The sequence below is a fragment of the Pelmatolapia mariae genome, unplaced genomic scaffold (assembly GCF_036321145.2).
Source record: "Pelmatolapia mariae isolate MD_Pm_ZW unplaced genomic scaffold, Pm_UMD_F_2 NODE_ptg000342l+_length_103917_cov_1, whole genome shotgun sequence".
NCBI classification, from domain to species: domain Eukaryota; kingdom Metazoa; phylum Chordata; class Actinopteri; order Cichliformes; family Cichlidae; genus Pelmatolapia; species Pelmatolapia mariae.
In genome coordinates this window covers 52,845-72,752 of record NW_027052031.1, presented here as the reverse complement: position 1 = coordinate 72,752, position 19,908 = coordinate 52,845, and the positions used below count along the sequence as shown (strand labels likewise).

The 19,908-nt window shown below is 44.4% G+C and overlaps 2 protein-coding genes across 3 annotated transcripts in view; both read left to right on the top strand.

Annotated features, from left to right (window-relative positions):
* Positions 1–4,979: 4,979 nt before the first annotated feature.
* LOC135932368 (protein L-Myc-1b-like) lies at positions 4,980–9,955 on the top strand. 2 transcript variants are annotated; one of them, XM_065469803.1, is made up of 3 exons: positions 4,980–5,243; positions 6,207–6,891; positions 8,585–9,955. In XM_065469803.1, the coding sequence occupies exons 2-3, from the start codon at positions 6,252–6,254 to the stop codon at positions 9,364–9,366; spliced, it is 1,422 nt and encodes a 473-aa protein (XP_065325875.1). In that variant the 5' UTR covers positions 4,980–5,243; positions 6,207–6,251; the 3' UTR covers positions 9,367–9,955. The 2 variants fall into 2 exon arrangements, with proteins under 2 accessions (XP_065325875.1, XP_065325876.1); XM_065469804.1 differs by having other exon boundaries at positions 6,204–6,891.
* Positions 9,956–12,684: 2,729 nt separating this feature from the next.
* LOC134623012 (tRNA dimethylallyltransferase) overlaps positions 12,685–19,908 on the top strand; it is a 40,486-nt gene continuing 33,262 nt past the window's right edge. The window contains exon 1 of the mRNA XM_063468259.1: positions 12,685–12,859. Coding sequence (XP_063324329.1) covers positions 12,701–12,859 — 159 coding nt within the window. The 5' untranslated portion in view covers positions 12,685–12,700. The remainder of the gene's footprint in view (positions 12,860–19,908) is intronic.

Here is a 19,908-nt window from a genome sequence, read left to right as displayed (position 1 = left end):
TACATAACCATGCCAGAATATTGTTTGATCTGTAGTTTTAGTTAGTTAGATTGTTGCTAGCCACAATGACTTCATAATATATCAAGCATAAAATAATTCTGTGCTTAAAAATTACATGTTGCAAAACTGAACTGACAACATGCTTTTGTAAAGTGTTACACAGTAGATAAACTGCAAATGAGTCATTTTAGCTCATTGGTAGGTGGTTGCCAGACACATATAGTGGTCTAAGATGTATCTGCATGCTAGGTTTGGTTCCTCAGCTCCTCATCCTCCTCCTGTAGGAGGAGTTCACAGACAAACAGAAAAATTGTGCATTAAAGTATTAAAGATTTGAGAAGATTTTCTGCATATACACTTTGTGGACATATGTCTGTGTGAAATAGTTCAATGTAATGAGCATCTGGACCAAAAGGCAATCCTCTCACTCTGTGTTGTGTGTGTGTCAGCAGGAGGTCAACACCATCTAGTGGGTAGCAGCTGTCACTTTTCCTCTCCTGTCTCACAGATTACATGAAGTGAACTTGCGGACGCCACAGACACACTGATGGTTGGAATCCAGACTAGGTGCTCATTGATCAGTCTGGAAGGTCAGAGTCGAGTGCAGCGGGGGTGGTTACAGGAATGACGGGAAGAGTGACCCAAGAAAGGGGGGTGGTGTTGGTGACTTGTTTTCCCGTCTCTATGCTCACATTCCTGGCCATCATTTGCTATCCAACTCCATTTCATTTTTTCTCTGGGGTTTTTATCTTTTACTTTTCTTTCTGCGGTACAATAAATCCTTCCACTGACATAATTACCATAAATAATCGTATTCCTGACAGAAGATGACTTGATTGGTGTATTTAGTAAACAAACCAAACCACAGCATGTGTTATTTTCTGATACATCATTGCCAACTGCTCGGAAACTGAGTATATTGCAGCAAACGTATCCATGTGTAAATCTAATAAGTTCAAATAACACAAGTTTATTTAAGGTAGCCTACGCTGATTTATTCACATCGCACTAATATTCTACTAAAGAAATTTTCTCGCTCTCTTTGCATATTAAGTGTCATCGTTTTAATAATCTGCATATTCTGTATGATAAACTCATATCGTTTGCTGCTGCTCCAGCAACCCCATGGGGATCGTTGCGGCTTTATTTAATCCAATTTAATCTAATGATTAGAAGGAACCAAATCACATTGAAATAATACCCTGTTCTATGCACAGTATGCCATAACAAAAGCTGCAGGGAGCGTTTGAAGAAAAAGAATCAGATGTATATGCACTAGTTATGTGCGTGAAGACTTACAGGAGGCGATGCAATGGGTAACTTCACTGTTCTTTATGAGTCCACAGTACATAGATGTAATACTTCATTAGAAGTCAATGCAGAAGCCCCGCCCACCTGTTGTTTAAATTTATGAGAGCAAGGGGAAGCCAGAAAGATGGCTTTAGGGCGGAGAGGCTAAAATGACATTTCAGGTGGTGGGTACTTGGTAACAGTGGAAGTTTCCTAATTGTTTACTTTAATGTTTAATAACGTGATTTTATTTTTATTTTCTTCAGGAACTGCCTTAAAAAACACTGTTTTTGAGCATTTTCCAAAGCTGTTAATACAATAATTCTCCAACACAAATTACTCTAAAGTGTAGATATGTCTCTTCCCTGCTGATGCAAGCCATAGGCACTGATCCTGAATCAGGCTTTAGATAGCTTTGGGCTCAAAAACAGCTTGGTTATGCACAAGAAAACATGCTGTTTTATATTAATATGTAAAGTGCATCGCAACACTATGAGTGTCCCTATTCTGGGAGAAGATAGCACTTAATTGGGACCTTGTGAGTAATAACATTTCAGTAATCCTATGAGACTGTCTATATGTATCAGGAAGATCAGTCGCAAGCTACCCCTCCTATTTTCATGCAAAAAGCTTCACAGATCCATAGGGGAACTGGTGCAAATGAGTGTTTTCCCACTGAGCCTCACCACAACACATCCATGTAGGGATCTGCCTTTTCCCCAAATCAAATTTACATACTGCAATTAAATGTTGTCTTTAAATAAGACAATTTCTTGTACATGTAAATGATGAGAACCACAGGGACTCCTTAAACTCACTTATTTTATCTAAAAAGACATTTCTTTGTACACTTTAAGGAGCGGGTTCTTGCTCTTATTCACGTTTGATGATTAATTCAAAGAGGAGAGGCAGATTAAACATTTCAAAGTAGGAAACAAGGCAGAGGGCAGAGAGGAATGAGATGAAAGCGGCAAGAGAAGGAGATATCAGGGCACGGATGAGCTGAGAGAGAGAGAGAAAGCGATGCAGAAGGGGAAAACTGAGAGATTGCTGCTTCTGTTTCTCCAGTCTGTTAGTACTGTGTCTTTGTAGGGAATCTTCTGGGAAAACGGAGCTATAACCCTCTAAAGCCTCCCGGCTTCATGTAGGGTCAAAATCTTTTTGATCAGAGGTGACTGGGAATAAAAGAGCATGAAGGAGGTCATTTTGTAAAGTAGGCAGGAAGAACTGAAGACAGATGAATAGAGGATGAGTGACAGAAGATGGGGTTTGAGATTAAAAAAAAGAGGAGGGTGGTGTCTGCTGTGTTTGATGGAATGGTGAGGTGGACAGACTTGGATTTCATGCTGTCTGCTTCAAGCTGGAGGGGGAGCTGAAGAGGGGCAGTTATGGGAAGGATGTTCTTCAGTCATCATGCTCAAGAGAGAGTGTGCGGTATGGTTTCATGACTCCAAAATGGCACTAGCGAGTTGGTTTCATATGACAAGAAAAACAAGTGTCAGCAGTTGTCCGAGTGTGTGTGTGTGTGTGTGTGCGTGTGTGAGAAGCTCTCAGAGGGGGTGCTTTACATCATAAGCTTGATATTGATTACACAGACTGTCAGATGCACGGTCGACACCAGATACTGCAGCCATATGTCCACATGAAGGAAGTGCGATTGCACACTCAGACGTACACACACACACATCAATAACTGCTTGCCCTTCACTGTTGCTGAACTTGCCCATCCATATTATAGCCCTTTATTTTTTTAACCAGTGGGTCTTTTTTACATCCCGACACATGAATCAAGAGTTCATACAGCCATAAAATCTTACATTGTGATTCACACGGTGTCGTGATCTTACGTAGCAGCTGTACAGCATCTGGCACAGTGCGCTCACAGGCCAGTTCATAACCAAGTCGAAGCCAGAAGTAAAAAAGGAGAAGGAGAGTTTTCCTCAAAAAGTCTGAAAGCCAAGGAAGCTGTGACTTTAAAAGTGTTCTGTTACTTTAACCAATACTGTAAAATTGGACAAACTGCTTTTACCTTGAAAACAGTAACATCAAAATCGGAGAGCAAAATTATGCTAGCTTTTTTGTTTTTCCACAGTACCAAAGTAATGAAAATGCTTAATTTAAAGTTAAATTAACTTAAATGCACTTTCATGTCTAATGCTAGATATACTAAGATTATATAAACTCTATGACTGATATGATATTTGTTTTTTTAAAAACAATATTCCAATATGTTATGTTTTTTGTTCATTTCAGACATATAATACACAAACCGATTTCGCTAACATTTATTATGTTTAGTTATTTATGTACGTTTATGTACAATTCTGCCAATTCTGTTCAGAGCAGCTGGTTGTGCGACCAGCAGGAAGTTGCAGAGTGCCCTCTGGTGGACAAACTATGCAACTTCAACACTCATAACATTGAAGGGTGTTTCCTTTCTCTCTTCTGTACTATTTACATTTTCATTTATTAGCAAGACTGAATTGGATGGATGGATGGATGTGTTTACTTGGTTTAAATCTGACCCCCAGAATTTAGAACAAATGCATAAATGCACAACAACAAAAAACATTTAGAAACAGAGGTATTAGTTAGGGGGGTAAAAAAACAACAACTCAAAGCTGCTGTAACATTATTCAGTGAGGCAACAAAACCACAGACAGTGACTCCCAAAATATGATGATGAATTATGAGTTGATACACCACTGAATGATTTGAGGTTCACGAAAGCAAACACACACAGTATCTCCTTCACCCCTCAGTTCTATAACCATGGAGAAGAATGAGGAAAAGGATTAACACAAAGTGCATTATCAGCCAAATCTTTCAAGCAGTGTTGTTGCTAATTTGATTGTCAGTCATAGGAAGTGTTACTGACCGTCAGGTTATCAGTCAGACATAAAAAGAACACTGAAATATACATGAGTCCTTGAAATCATCACAGATTTGAACGTGCAGAAAGCTTTGAACATAAGCTCAGTGAAACACTAAGAGCTGGGGGGTGGGTGTTACAAATCCACCCCCCATCCAACAGCTGGAGCCTATCCCAGCTGTCATATAGGGCAAAAGGTGGGGAACACCCTGGCCAAACAAACAATTACACAGCTGTTTATTAACTGCAATAAACCACATGATCAGCTGCCACTTGTTACTTCCAAAGAGAAACAGACACCTTAGCAAAGGACCGTCGGCCTGTTCGACTCCGACTTTCATGTATGAGCCAAGCAAACAAAAGAGGAGGAAACAGCAGCCTAAATCGTGCTTGTGTGTGTGTGTTCACTCAGCAGGCAATAGCATTTAAAAATTCTAAAGCTATGCAAAATGCGTGAGAGCCTCACTGCACTAGACTCCAGCATATGGGGTTTTTTTATGTTTTCTTTTACACATGATGCAGAAAATCAACCCTTAAAGCTCTCCTTCCCACGCTCATCCAGATGCTTATGCATGTGCACGGACACACACAAACATGCTCTTATTACGCGTGCGTAATTATTGCAAAAGCAGCGCGCTGTCACCTTACGAAATCTGTGTCATAACACTCAGCTCGCACTCTCGCTTTTGCGCTCCGGGCTATTTTTCAGTGTGCTGCACCTTTAAACGGCGGGCGTGGCTCTCCTACTACGACCCGCCTCTTATGCAGAATAGCCAAGAGTCCTTCCCCCGGATCATATAGTGCAGCAGTCTGCAAAGAAAGTGACCACAGCCGAAGCCTATCCAGCCCTCTGAGCGGTGGGACCGCGACCAAACGGACTCGTTCACCCCCGGTGACTGTTTACCACCTGAGAGAGACACCGAGCGCAGCAGCAGAGGGAGGGAGGGACGCTCGCTTTGGGAGCAGATTGCTTGTGAAGGAATCACTGTGGCTGCTTTTTCTGTGTTTTTTTTTCTTAGTGGGGTAATTGCGCACAGCGGATCCATGAAGACGCAGACAGGTTTTTCACTCTGGGCACCAGGTAAAAAACTCCTCACAGCTGACACCCAAACGCACACGTGGATGGTTTAGATAATAAGTGAACCGCTTAAAGTTTTTTATTTGAATTTTATTCGGAGAGGGGTGTGTACTGGGGATTTGACGAATGGAAAAGCCGCATCTCCAGCGCGCCCGCTGCTTAATTAACTGATCGGCTTTTTAGCCGCAGCTGAATTCCTTGAGCTTGATAAGGAGTCGAGCCGAGGAGGAGCCAAATAAAGTGCTTTACGCGCGGCTCTCCGGTTTGAGCAGCCTCACCGGCAGCACCGGGGCTGCTACCTGCTACCTGTCTGTCCAATTAATCTATTTTCAGTCCCATTTTAATCGCCCTGTTTTCTGCTGAGCAGTCAGCGGAACACCCCCGCCCCCCTCGCTTCAGTACCCTACTACTAAAACAGTGTTATGTAATGAAACAGTTGCGAAACTTTGAACTTCTCAACAGCTGCAGCAAGACTGGTGTTCTGGTTTTGGTTTGTTTTTGTTGTTTAAACCTTACGGTGTGTGAGCGGAGAATCTTTATGCCTGAAAGTCAGTGTCTTCACCCCCACTACCACTCTCTCCAAATACTGTCACCTTATGAAGTCTTTACCGATTTGCAAACAAGGTTCTAGTGAGTCAAGTCATCTGTTACACCTTTTTTAAAGGTGGAGGTTTATTTCCTGAAAGGCAGGTCGCTGTTTACGAGGATAAACTGCATCATTATCTAATAGGCAGCGATGCATGAAAATAGCTGCATTATGCATTTACCACAGGGTCGACCCCCCCCCCCCCCCCCCCAAATAAATAAATAAATGATTAAAAACAATATACGCATAGCGGTGTTATTATTTATGATGAGAATAAGGCTCAGTTCTGATCCAGCTGTCGACTCTCTCTCTCTCTCTGTGTGTGTGTGTGTGTGTGTGTGTGTGTGTGTGTGTGTGTGTGTGTGTGTGTGTGTCAGCAGACAGCGGGAACAGGGAGTGATTCACCCCGCTGCCTCCAGCCACCCATGCCGGGCATTAGCTCCACCGCTCCTCGTTATGAAAACCGGGACATGGACCACCTCGACCACTACCAACATTATTTCTACGACGACCACGACCCGGACGAGGATTTCTTCAAGTCCACTGCGCCCAGCGAGGACATATGGAAGAAATTCGAGCTGGTGCCGACCCCGCCCATGTCCCCTATCCGGGCGGTGGAAGGGTCGGGCAGGGTCGGACTGCTCTACCCGTCTCTCGGAGACAAGCTGGAGTGGGTGTCCCAGTTCTTGGGGCAGGAGGATGAGCAGCAGCAGCATCAGCAGGATGTGCCGTGCAAGCTGGCTACGACCGGCGATTCGTTCGGGAACCTAAGCTCCATCATCATCCAGGACTGCATGTGGAGCGGCTTCTCGGCCGGACAGCAGCTGGAGAGAGTTGTAGGGGAGCGGTACTCTGCCTGTCCCGGGACCGGAGTGGCCGCTAAAGTCGCAGCCGGGTCCGCACTCACCTCCCCCGGGAGGGTGCAGAGTGGCCCCGGTGACACTGTTGCCCTCGGCGGCTTGGCTGCGGACTGCGTGGACCCCGCCGCGGTTCTCACGTTCCCCATAACAGGCGGATGCAAGAAACAAGTGTCTTCTGGTTCCGAGTCACAGAGCGACTCTTCAGGTCAGTAACAGGTGAAGCGCACTCATGTACAGCGTGAACGGTAGCTCTTGAACTAGGTACTAGGTTGAACAGGTAGTTCAGTGGCCATAATAAACCTTCCATATAGTTACCTGTTCTGTTTCCACCACATCCCTGTCTCACTCACACACACACACACACACAGAGAGAGAGAGAGAGTACTTAACACACTGGAACTTCCAGACCCGCCCAGTCATGTTTTATTTAAGTCTCCTTTATTTGTTTGCTTGGATCAGTGACTTTTAGGTATTTTGTTTTTTAACTTAGTCATTTTTATTAAATTTTTTTTTTGCTTTGGTCAGCCATCTTGGCAGTAATGGCTGGCATGGCACATGATGATGACTGCATTGCGTTACCTTTGGTGCATGCAACACATGCTTGAAGCCCAGAGAGCGACACACCCATCCAAACATCTGCTGCTTGGCAGGGCTCCAGCAGACCAGCTGCTACCTCTCCCTGCTCCTCTCTTCCAGTCTGACTTATGATAACAATATCCTCTCTGCCGGCTCTCCCTGAACTCAGATTTGATATGAATTCAATAAAGAACACTTATTATTGGAACTTTATGTAACTGGGAGGGGATCGAGAAGCCCCCCCCCCCCCCCAGTTATTCTGTCTCGCCTAAATTTTCCCTGAGACAAGACCTACTTTTTCCCAATTTTGTATTTTTTTTTTTTTCCTCTCCCACTCCCACTCCCCCGAACCCATATGATCGAGTCTGGTATGTAGGCTGCCATGTGATGTCGAGCTCGGAGCGTGCATAATGGTGTGTGGAATGCCACAAAGGGAACTTGTTGCTGCATTCCTCCGCTCAACAGGCTCCGGCGCCAATTGTGTTGGGGGGTGTATTTGGGCTGTGAATAGGAGCGGTGGGGGATTAGCCCGTTCAGGAGGGTTCAGCATTTCAGGGAGAGACGGGAGCTCTGAGAGGAGGAGAATGAGCCAGCCCGGGAAACAGATGTGTGTTTAAGCTTCAGTAAAGAGCTATTATAGGGTTACTCTGGAGAATCCGTCCTGTATGCTTTTGTAATATGAGACTTGCTTTTCACATGAGTGCTGCTGAGGATAATAGCTGGGGTCGCCTTACTCCCAGCTTTGTGTCTGTCCCCTCGTCTTGCTGTGATGTTAGTTACTTAAGAGTGTGTTTTAATCTATAAGAGTGCTGAAAGTCTCCTGGGAGTCTACTCGATTTGCGGGAATGGAGTCAAAAAGATTTATTTTATTTATTTATTTATTTTAAACCCTGTTTCCACTCCAGTAAATAGAGGAACAAATGGGTTTCGCAGCGCTGGATATTAGTCGGCTCATTTTAACAAGTTGAAGAAGCACCTGAGTGCTTCGCAGCCTAACCTGTCTCTCCCTCTCATGCTCACTCTGTGCACATGAATGAAGAGGGGGAATTTCCACTCAGGGAGCTGACCTAATGCAGCGATGATTCAGAGCCTTGGTGAGAGTGTGTGAGTGAGGGAGATCATGCAGGTTTTGCGAGGCTCTGTGAATATCTTTTTCGCAGAAGCATTTAATTGGCCTGAGGAGGCGGGAGGCTAGAGCGAGCGTGTCAGTCAGGCTGCTCACCTCAGCTGGCATTTTAAGTCTTAAACACTTCACTCTGTGTCTTTGCTTCTCTTTGGACACACATTTATCCAGTTTCTTACCTTTTTATTTTCCCCTTCAGATGATGATGACGACAAAGATGAGGATGAAGAGGAGATTGATGTGGTCACGGTGGAGCACAAGCAGCAGCGTAAACCTCGCCGACTGGTCAACACCCGCAAGCCAGTGACCATCACGGTGCGAGCTGACCCCTTCGACCCCGGCATGAAGCGTTTCCACATCTCCATCCACCAACAGCAGCACAACTACGCCGCCCCCTCCCCGGACACTCTGCCGACAGCGCCCGAGCCGCCGCGGAAGAGAGTTCGGCAGGAGAACGCATCGGCTCAGGCGACGCCGCCGCCTGCCCAGAACTCTAGTTCCCACCAGCCCCGGCCTGGCCACGCCCCGCTGAACTTGGACAGCAGAAAGCCTCACGTGACCGTGGCCAGGTCGGAGTCACCTAACCTCAGCGCCTCCTCTCCTACCTCCTCCGCCTCGCCGTCATCTCCTTCCTCCTCCTCCTCATCCCACCCCCAGAGCTCCCCTTCAAAGCCCCCCTCCTTCTTGCACCTCTCTAGCCCGCAGTCGTCCGACTGCGAGGACACCGACAAGCGCAAGGCGCACAACTTTCTTGAGCGCAAGCGGCGGAACGACCTGCGCTCGCGTTTCCTGTCGCTGCGGGACGAGATCCCGGGCTTGGCGGACTGCCCCAAGACTCCCAAGGTGGCCATCCTGACCCGAGCCACCGAGTACCTGCAGCAGCTGCACGCCAGCGACCGACAGAAGGCTCAGGAGAGGAAGCAGCTGAAAGCCCGGCAGCTGCAGCTGCTGCAGAGGCTGGCGCAGCTTAAGCGCTCCTGAATCTGACCCGGCACCTCACACGTACACTCACAGGACTGAACGGGACTCTGTGAGGATGAAAAAACACTAATGTTCACTTGGAATAGTGCGGGTGGATTTCATTTTTTTCCTTTTCTTTTGTTTTTCTTGTTTTTGTTTGTTTTGTGGTTTGCACATTAGCTTCTGAGTGACTGACGAGGCCACAAGCCGTCATGACAGCAAGCTTAGGGACTGATGATCGCACGGGGGCATCCGTGGATCGGTGTATGCGTGGGCTTTCAGTTTTAGGTTTGTCCAGCCCCCCCCCCCATCATGAAATATTGTCCACACTGTCGCTCGTTACGGCCTGCCGCGTTTGTTTGACGAAACTGCCGCGACTGTGTCGTTAACTGCTGCACCGCCTCCTCGATTGTGACAGACTCTTGTCGCGCTTGCACAGCTGCGACATCTCCCTGCGATGTCTTTGTGTACTTTCCATCACATGGCCCCCAAGTTCTTGATATCCAACATGTTGACCCTTTGTTTTTCTTTTTATCTGTCATTGTCCTCAAATCTCTTTCCCTTTCTTGTTTTCGTCACACTACTTCCATCCCCTACCCCCTTTCTAACCTCTGGCCAGCAGAGATGCGGAGCAGTTAATGATGCAGTGTTATCGTGCGCATCTCGAGCAGATGAAGTCCCGACTCCTCTGCCTGCAGGTTCCAGATTGCAGCTTTCGGTATCTTACCCCTCAATCGTCAGACGTTTCAAAAGCATCGGCTTTGCCCTTCTATTTCGTAGCGTTATTTGGAGAACATAGAAATTTAGCAAAAATCCCAAGAATGTTCCCCCCTGTCTTTTCTTATTGTGCCATGGAGAGCAGCCAGAAGATGAATGTCAGCATCCCTTAGTTAACTAAGAGAAACTTTTAGAAGGACCTGATTTGAAATCTTTGTCCCCCCCCCTCAAAAAAATGCCTGTAGATGAAGCCCACTGAGGGTCAGCTGTATGTTTTTCATCTTGCTGTCTCATGAAGTTTTTTTTTTTTTTTCCTGTTTTTTGCATTGATGTAATGCCTTTAGAAGCCTTTCAGTGTATGTAGACTGTCCAGTTGGATGTTATGTATATAGTACACTTCCTGTACAGTCCCTTCCAAACCAAAACCAGAGCTGTCTACTATACTCGCCCTAGTTGGTTTTTTGTTTTTTGGCTCAAGCTTGCTGGCTTTTCAGAGACAACTCAAAGCTTCTATTTTTGTTAATAAAATGATTATTAAAAGGAAAAAAAAAAGTCAAAATAAAACACTTTGAACGTGATCACACTAGTCACTTTGTCACAATGTTTTTCATTTGTTATTGTTTTCAGAGCCTCCTTGTTTTCATACTTGTGTGTTTCTGGGGTTTCTTCATTTGTTTAAAGAATAAATCAGACCAGGCAGAAGTTTTTATACTATATTTTCCTACCAAGTTGTGTTTCAGTGTGAGCTAATGACTGTTTTTTGGTTAATCGCAGTGGACTGGGCTTTATTGGTGGTTTATGTGCTGAAAGTTGTGTATCTTGATTGGATACCCCACCACAAACAATTCAATCACTATAGCTGTAACGCTCTTAGATCTAGTGCAGGTGTTATGGATGGTGTGTGTGGACTTAAGAGGATCTACTGATGAAACTTTCGGCTGTGTGTAGCCTTGATGTCGATGCTTTCTGCTTTTTCTTTTTTTGTTTTCCTTTTTTTGTGCAAGCCTGGTGCTGCCTGTTGTCCTGTAAGCCATGCAATAGGACACTGTAGCCCCGGATCGAGTACTGTAAACGATGAGTAGCATGTCCAGCTTTGCCCGCTCTCAGGAAAATCCATGTAGTCTGCAGCTTTTGTATCAGGGCTGTAGACTGTGCTTTTGGAAGGGGGGGGAACCTGTTATTATGCTGTTTGTAATAACCTCAGGAGCCACCACAGATGGGAGAAAGTGAGCTGTAAGAGCAGGAGATGGATGGATTTGGTTGATGAATGGTGCGTTTCCCCCGCTTCCTCCTTAATGCTCATTAATTCAGCACAAACCACCAGTAAACCCAGTCAGGTTTTTCCCCCAGCAGGGTACACCCATGACAGTGGTTTACATTGTTGTTGTTTTTTTTGTTTGTTCCCCCCCATGTGTGATGGTCACTGGTTTCTGCTGTAGCACAGTCATAGTAGCAGTGAATTCTTTTCTTTTTTTTTTTTTCTTTTTTGAACCTTGTCTCAGCACTTTTCTTTTTCCTGTACCTCATAAGCCTCAGTGTATGAAGAGTAAGTCAGAAAAGTTAATAAATTCCATGGTTTGACTTCATAAATCAATCATTTGTCTCTCTTTCTTGAGAATAGCACAGAATTCAGACAATCAACAGCAGAAACGGGAAACCTATTAGCCAGTCAGTGTTATTGCACTGACTTATGCGCACGCAGTAGCGCTTCACAACATAGTCAGCTGGAAAGAAAAACAAAAACCTGTGAATGGCCATGGGGAGGTCTTATCAGCAGGAAAAGCTGCAAAATTTGAGAAAAATAGAATTAAAAGTCCAAAATTTATGACATCCTTCACATTTTCAGGCCTCATATTTGACACCCTTTCTTTAAAGTCTTATTTTGGGGACAAAGCTGTAAAACTTTGGAAAAGCTTTTCCTTTTGTTAGGTACAAACAGCATTGCAGTTTTCATAATGTTGGTCTTCTACACCACCACAACAGACTTAAAATGAAACAACGATTCAATCATTCAATCAAAGTGCAGATTTGCACTTAAGCAGAGATAAAAGATCCTGGGGTAATTTGTGAACCCACAATATGAGCTCGACATGTGCAGCATCCAATTCTATTACACACACACTGTTTTCCATCAAACCACCTGTATGAGTGAACACTATTCCCCCACTCCTCATCCAGTGTTTGTTCTACGCGGTCTCCAGGGTAACGCTTGGTAGCATCTTCACCATGGCAATAAGCATCTTTGCTCACTACTGCAGAGCTCTGGCAGTTTCCATAGAAACAGTGCCAACTGTGCGGTTAAATGTATCTGCAAAAAGCATTGCACGGGTACCCTGAATGTAGCAACGAGCGATCTGATTGGTGCAAAAATACAGCATCAAAGCCATCTACCGTTATGACAACTTGGTTGCTGGTTAATTTGCGGAACTGGACGGAACCGGTTACTGCCAGTAAAACCGTTTAATCCAGTCAGTTTAATTTATACCAGCGACAAGACTGAACCGGTGTGATAATAATAATAATAATAATGTTACGGCAGTAACGGCTCCCCGTTGCTCGGCAACAGAACCCTCCTCCTGTCTCCTGTGCTAGCAGCGCATGCGCGCGGTCGTCAGCTGGGCGCCGATGAGGCAGCATCATGGCGGCTTCCACTCTGAGCGTGCAGGGTGCTCTGCGGAGAGCGATGGTCCCATCTTTGGTGGTGATTTTGGGAGCTACCGGCACCGGCAAGTCTAAGCTAGCGATCGAGATCGGAAAACGGCTTCAGGGGGAAATAATCAGCGCCGACTCCATGCAGGTAGGAACACGAGGGAATGCGCAGGGAGTCCTTGACATGGCAGCCATTATGCTTTACATGACCCTCCGGTTGTTGGAATATTTGGAGAAAGGGAGCGCAAAACGTGAAAATAAATAAATAAATAAGGTAGATCCGAATTCAGAGAAGCAGCATGTCATGTAAGGTGGTGCTGACTAATAGAGAAGACGTAGAAGGCCAGATATCAGTGCGCCAGATAGCAGACAGTAGGAAAATAAAACGTCAAGACGTAAAATATGAAACTTCGTCGTCATAAGACGGTCATTATAGCGTAGTTTAACAGATGTAACGCTTACCTTAGACCTCTTTGAGCAGCGGAGGGGTGAGTGTTTCAAAATGTGTCTGATCTGCTTTAGCTTTGGTTTGTAGCACCCATAGGCTGTATATAAAAGATGGACGCAACCACCTTGACGTTTGTTTCTGGTTGCATTTTAAAACATCAGTGTTGGTACTTTGGCCCTTTTTGGAGGCAAAAGTGACCGTATTTATTCTTCTAGAGGCTGAAGTGCAATGTCATCAGCTAAAGCTAGCAAGCGTAGTTAGCATAAACTGTGCAGGCGCAAACACAAAAACCTGCTAATTCGAGCTTATTAGCAGGTAGTAGCATTTCACCAAAGCTAGGTGCAAATCTGTCAGTTCTTTTTTGCCTCACATACCTCTTCTGACGTTGCTCTGAAAGTTGAGATTGTCTACAGAGAAACCAAAAGTTTCTTCATAATCACAATTTTGTAGCTGAATTTGAGAATGAGTTGGTTTTGGAGCCAACGTTAGATCATTAGAGGAACTGTAGTTTTCTGAGGTTACCTCTTGGTTGTTGGATGGTATCCTTCAGTAACATAAAATACATATACATATGGATCTCTGTATTATCAAGCATGAAAAATACATATAGGAAGTGCTTAATAGATGTCAGGAGTTCACTCAACTATCATAATTTTTAGTGAGGTGTTCATTTTTACTCATTTATTTGCAATAAATGAGTAAAAGTAAAAATCATACTTGGAGATATCTTGTGTAGCAGTGAAGACTGTGGTAGAGAAGGACTTGTCAGAATGATATCTTTGGTTGGAACCTGTGCAGTGTTGCACAGCGTAAGCATGAATATAGATGAGTCACACCTGCAAGCCAAATCTGGCCAAATTTCTAACCAGGCACCAGAAAGTTTTGTCCCTCCTTGCTGCAGCAGCAACTTTACTGCACCTTCAAGCTAACAAGCTAGCTATCAGAGGGTAACACCAAAAATGAAAAATGCTAATGGAGGCAGTCAACCTTAAGAGAGTTGGGAGACAGAGTAGTTTGTTTCATTATTTGGAATACACACCAGCATTCATAAATAGTTACTGAGGATATATTGGTGTAGCTAAGGAGTGCTTTAAAGCGGAACTTGTACAATGTGTGTAATTTGAAGTGGAGACGATAGGTTAAGGTAACACTTAAATATCATCCGGTTATTTATTGAATTTATTTTAATCTGATGTGACCTCAGTATAGACTAATCAATGTTGCATCATTATAACTAAAAAAAGTAAAAACAAATATTATTTATAATAGCAATTATCATTTTCCTGACAGTTTATTGACCCTAACACAAAGCAAGTGTGGTGGTTTGCTAGTAGGCTGCAATGTTTGGAGTGGTGAACATTACATAAATGCTTAAGCTGAAAAGTAGCTGTAAAGTAACAAACATTTTAACTCATAGTAGAAACGTTAGCAGGCAACTATTCATTTTGTTTTCATATCAAATTGGGTCTCAGCAATCTGGTACTGTATTCTTCGGATTATAAGGCGCATTAAGCAAAACATAACAGTCAGATAAGTCAAAATTTACTCAACTCATTCTTCTTGCTTCCTCCACTTCCGTACCATTGATTCATTAATGTTGAATTCTCTTGCAGCTGCTCTATTCCCGTGTGGTTGCAGTATATTTATAGCTAACCTCGTATTGTGGATGGATTATCTCAGTTGTTCTCCTGACTGAAGTTTGGTCTGTTTACAGCATCCTGCCATGCGATTGCATTTGTCCCTAACCCTCGGGAACCCTCACGTTAACTTTGATTGAGTGGAAAAAAGTTAGCATTCATCTTCCAGCTTCACTGTGTTTATGTTATGCTAACATAGCCGTCTCGCTAGCGATCACGTAGCACATCATTATGTACCAGCTAGTCCAACTTCAGTAACCCTACAAACGTCACTCCTGTTTAGTTTTCTGTCTTCATTTATGTTGGAAGTGATAGCAGAGCTCTACTCGTTAATTTTTTCAGAAATCTCTCAGTCAGAACATGCTATATCATGTTTAGGTGGAAACTAGCGAGCTAACTTCCTGCTAACTCCGTTAACTTTAATAAATTCTGTTTTCATGGATGCCTGGATGTTAAACTTTTTTGTTACACCTGGTAAAGCAGCAACGCTGATCATTTTATTAAAGATGAAAGAATTAAGACAGTTTTTAACTCTCAGTGATGCCGCAGTGTTCGTTTGACTTTGGGACCTGAAGCGGACAGAGTTTTGGACCCACATTACTTTGCGAGGCTCCAGACTACGGTAGCCATAATGCTCCGACAAACCATCAAGCGGTGCAGCTTCGTAGCTCACCCAAGTCGTACTGAAAAAATTTTGACAGATTTTTGAGCGCCGTGTTACACATAAAATCGGTTTGAGGTCAGTAAACACAACCAGAATTCGAATTCGCCATATAATCTAGTGCACCAGATTATAAGGCGCACTGTCGATTTTTGAGAAAATTAAAGGATTTTAAGTGCACCTTATAGTGCGGAAAATACGCTAATTCTACTGGAATTGGCAAGGACATCTATATCTCTGGTGTGGTGATATCCCTAAGCAGTCATGGACAGGCAGCAAAAGATGCTTCAGAAACTTGAGGGACTGGAAAGAGTCATGTAGCAACCAGAGATCATATTTCAAATTAAAGTGGAGCCATAAGGCTAATGAGTGAAACTGTAAAGTTTATTTCATGGCATAAAGCTAGGCTGTATTGTAAATGGACAGTCCCTGATAGAAGTTATTTTTTGACTTCTTGTCATGATTGGGCCCACAGACATTTTTTTTAAACTTTAATTGGTTTTATTTGTAAAGGGACCATGTGCAACATTAACATAAATGTTGCTATTAGAATCATTGTACCCGTCACAAAAATGTTGCATAAAAAGTAAATCGCAAAACATCCACATACCCATAAGCACCAATAAAGGAAAAAAATTATGCCTCTCCAGAATCTTACAGTGGTGATATTGCAAGTTTATTATATTCTAGTGACTTTGAAGTTTGTTTAATCTTAAGGTTGAATGGAGATTTGTAGAAATGAGTGCAAGGACACAATTAAAGAGTGACTGTTATGCTTTTACATCAGGAAACGCTCCACACACACTATGAGCGGCTGTCATGTTCGGGCTTATAAACAGGGTGTTGTGAGGTGTCCAGGTGGCAGCCTACTTGCAGAACTGTAATCGCATTGCATGCATTTTATTGACTTGGTGGCGTCGTGGAAAAGCAGCTATTTTTGCTGACTGCTTCAACCTTTATGTGGACTGCATTGTACGTGAGTAGACTGAGCCGGATTTGCATTTTCAGGAAAATTGAAGCGTGTCAGAAAGTTGTTATATGCCGACCTCTGATTCAGTTAGTCATCCATCCATTTTCTTAATTGCTTATCAGGGTCGTAGGGAAGGAGGGGGCTGGACCCTATCCCAGCTGTCATAGGGCGAGAGGCGAGGCACTCCCTGGAAAGGTCACTAGTCTGTTGCAGTGCTGGTGTGATTCTCATGAGTTTGCCAGCCTTTCTCCAACGTGGCTTTAAGACTGTTGATCTGTTGGTGTCTTTCATGGTTAATACAGTCAGTATCACAGCATTGTATACTACACAGACATACCTGTTCACTCGAGTTGTTAAACTTCAAGCCGAGTAAAGGTTTGGTGGAGGTAGGGGTTAGGTAGAGGTTATGGCGATTAGAGGCTGGTGTCAGTTTTAGGGAAATGAATGTAAATGAGTTCAATGTTCTCTGCAGCGATGGAGGCACGCCTCTTTGTGCGCGTCTCTGTGTCAGAGCAGTGACATTTAAAATCTCTCACACTCGTGTCATCCCCTCACCTCTCTCTCAGCCCCACCCTGCCGTTTGGTTCCCAGGCTCCGTTACCACAGCAACCAGAAAGGCACATTCACTTAAAGAGAGAAAGCTGGGTGCTGGTTTGAGTCTGGGTCATGTTATAGAACAGAAATGCACAGAGGGGGGAAAAAAATCCAGCTATCCACAGATGCTGGTGTCCTGCGGGGCTTTCTCTTATTTGGTAACTAATCACATCTTCCATCACCTTCCTTCCCCAACCCCCGTCTACCTGCTTCTTGATGTGCATTGTCCTTGAGAGCGTCTGTCCCTGTGGGGAGTTGCCTCTTCCAGCAGTCACCTGGTATTGGGCAAACTGGGTTACACTAATAACATTTCAGCCCAGAATATCTCGGCAACCAGCGGCCCTGGTTGGAGAGAAACTGTGGCCTAGTTACAGCACGGCAGCCCCGTCCACAGCCTCCACACAGTATCTGGCCTTGTTGCCTCCTGTCAGTGTGTGTGACAGCGAGAGAAAGCCGGAGAGACACGCAGACACGGAGCGAGTGAGAAAGTGGCTGCTTATGTGAGAATGGGGCTGTGTATAGGCTAGAGCTGGCCTGTGTTGTCTTTGGGATAGGAAACAGTCTGGGCTTGTTTGGGAGAAAGCTGCATTTGCTGAGCTGGTGCATATTCAGCGCCGTGCTACGCCGGGCCCGGCAGCTGAGAGTGAATGGGCACGCTGTGGCCACTGGGAAGTGCCTATTGTCCCGTGGAGAATCGGTTCCCACACTCCCTAACACTCCTATTGTGTTCCTTCACCCCCCCTCTCCTTCCCTCCCGACCACAGCCCCGGCCCCCAGCCCACAGTTCATTGGACATGCAGGGGGATATTATTCACTCATTAAATGAACATGCTATCCATGGCAAACGCACAAGCGGCTCGCTGTACGGTCACTGAATGAGGCTCTGACGAGCAGCATAAACCCTCGGTTCCCAAAGTGGGGTCCAGGGACCAGCAGAGGTCCTTCAGTAAGAGCATTTGGAATTGAAACAACTGATTTTAAGTTTCACAGCCTTCATTGTTCCTGTCATCGCACCGGGTGTCTGCAAGTCTGAGCTGTGTTAAATAGGCAGTTATTTAAAGCTCCTGATGTTGCACAGAGAGAGAACCTCAGGTGCACATGTTCACTATTAGATTATTCCGGAACTGGGTTAGTAGTTGCATTACAGCATATATTTAGCTAAATTTAACTGGACTTGATGCCCTTTTGCGTTTAATTTTCTTATATTCTTTTTCTTGTACTGGTTGCAGAGATTAGATTGTACCATTTTTCTCCTTTTCTCTCCAATTTACAGGTTTCATTGACCTTTGATTCAAGTAAAGGTTCAATTAAAAAGGTCTTTGGGGGGACTTAAGTTTGGCTGTTTTAATTTGATCATTGATCCACTGTGGCAAGGGGATGTGTATGTGTGCACACATGCTTTCCTAAATTAAATTTGAAAAAAAAAAAGCCCTTTATAACAGAACCTTTATTTGCAAATTCTTTATTTATCTGGTAATTTGTGATAAATAAATGGTGATGCAGTCCTGGCTGGTAGTCTTTATTCTTCTCTGCAGCGCCAGGTGAGCTTTTGTTCAGCCACACATGAACCAGTTCCCCAGCTGATGTTATGTCTGGTTCCACTTGCATGTCCTCCAGTTGGAGCAAGTCTCCAGAACTGAAGTCGTCAGTAGCTGCAGTACAAAGCAGTGGAGCTGGAAACCGTCCCACATTGAGACGATACACTCTTTGATGAAGAGCCAGCGGATTGTTCACTAGTAAATTTGTCACGAATGTCGTCCTTCTCTCTGACTGGGGGAAAATGGAAAATAAAAATGCATAAATGAGCAGCCAAAGTGACAGATCCACTCGGGCTGCTGTTACTGGTGACACAAACGGCAAATCTTTGATCAGTTGTACATTCCTGGGAGGCTGCTGAAGGATGCGACTTAACGGAGGTGGTCATGGTGGAAAAGTGTCACACAAAGATCCTCTGAGAGGGAGGGATGACTCCCAAATAAATCTGAAGCACCGTTTGACCAGATTTAAGTCCTGAACTCAGATTTCATTGAGAATTTTTGGACTCAGCTGGCATCAGTTTGAGTTGAAAAAGGCACCCTGCAGTTTGATGTTTTGTCAAGGTTTTTCGAATCTCATTGTTTTGTGTGTTTACTTTTTTGGTGATTTGTGGATGTTGTGTGTACAGGTGTTTAAGGGGATGGAACCGAAAGCCTTTGTTCCTTTGTGGGGTTGACTGGTTCCAACTTAACAGCAGCCTCCTTGTAAATAGTGGCGCCCACAGACGGTTGAGTAGCAGATTGTCGCCAACTGCCCTCGATTCCTTCGAATACACATCTAGGCAGCGGCGTGCTCTGAGTAAGAGTTTAGGTAATAATGTTGCTCTAGTCTTCAGTGTATGAATGAGATTGTGAAAAGGCAGAGCGTGCAGAAGTTTCCCTCTAGAGAGGAGAGATGTGTTCACGCACTGCTGTCGCGCTGATTGGACATGATGCAGAATTCGGTTGGCTCAGACGAGCTTTTGATGAGCTGCGACAGACGGACATTTGTTAATCAAGCATCACCTCAAGAGAGAGGATGATTTGTCAGGGCATCGCTTACTTACTGACAGCGCTTTGCAAGACATTATTGTTAATAACAAACTGTTGATATGGTTAGTGACAGCAAGGAGGCAGACTGAGGTTCATATGAAATATTAACTTGTGCGGCCTGTGTGAAAGGTACTGTGTGGATCCCTCGCTTTATTTGCCGCTGCCCATATTTTCAGTTGTGATTCAGGTTTGTGATATCTGATAGTTTGGGCTTCTTGTACAACAAACACATGGGATATTTTGTTTTCCCAGGAAAATTTCAGGACATCAGCAAATTTTAAGAGACATCTGAGACATTATGAGAGGCGGCCGTGACATTT

Bases quoted from the DNA above. Each gene is read 5' to 3' on its own strand.
- LOC135932368 (XM_065469803.1), top strand. From the start codon at position 6,252: ATGCCGGGCATTAGCTCCACCGCTCCTCGTTATGAAAACCGGGACATG. The intron at 6,892-8,584 runs GTCAGTAACAGG...TTTCCCCTTCAG, and splicing joins GTCACAGAGCGACTCTTCAG to ATGATGATGACGACAAAGAT.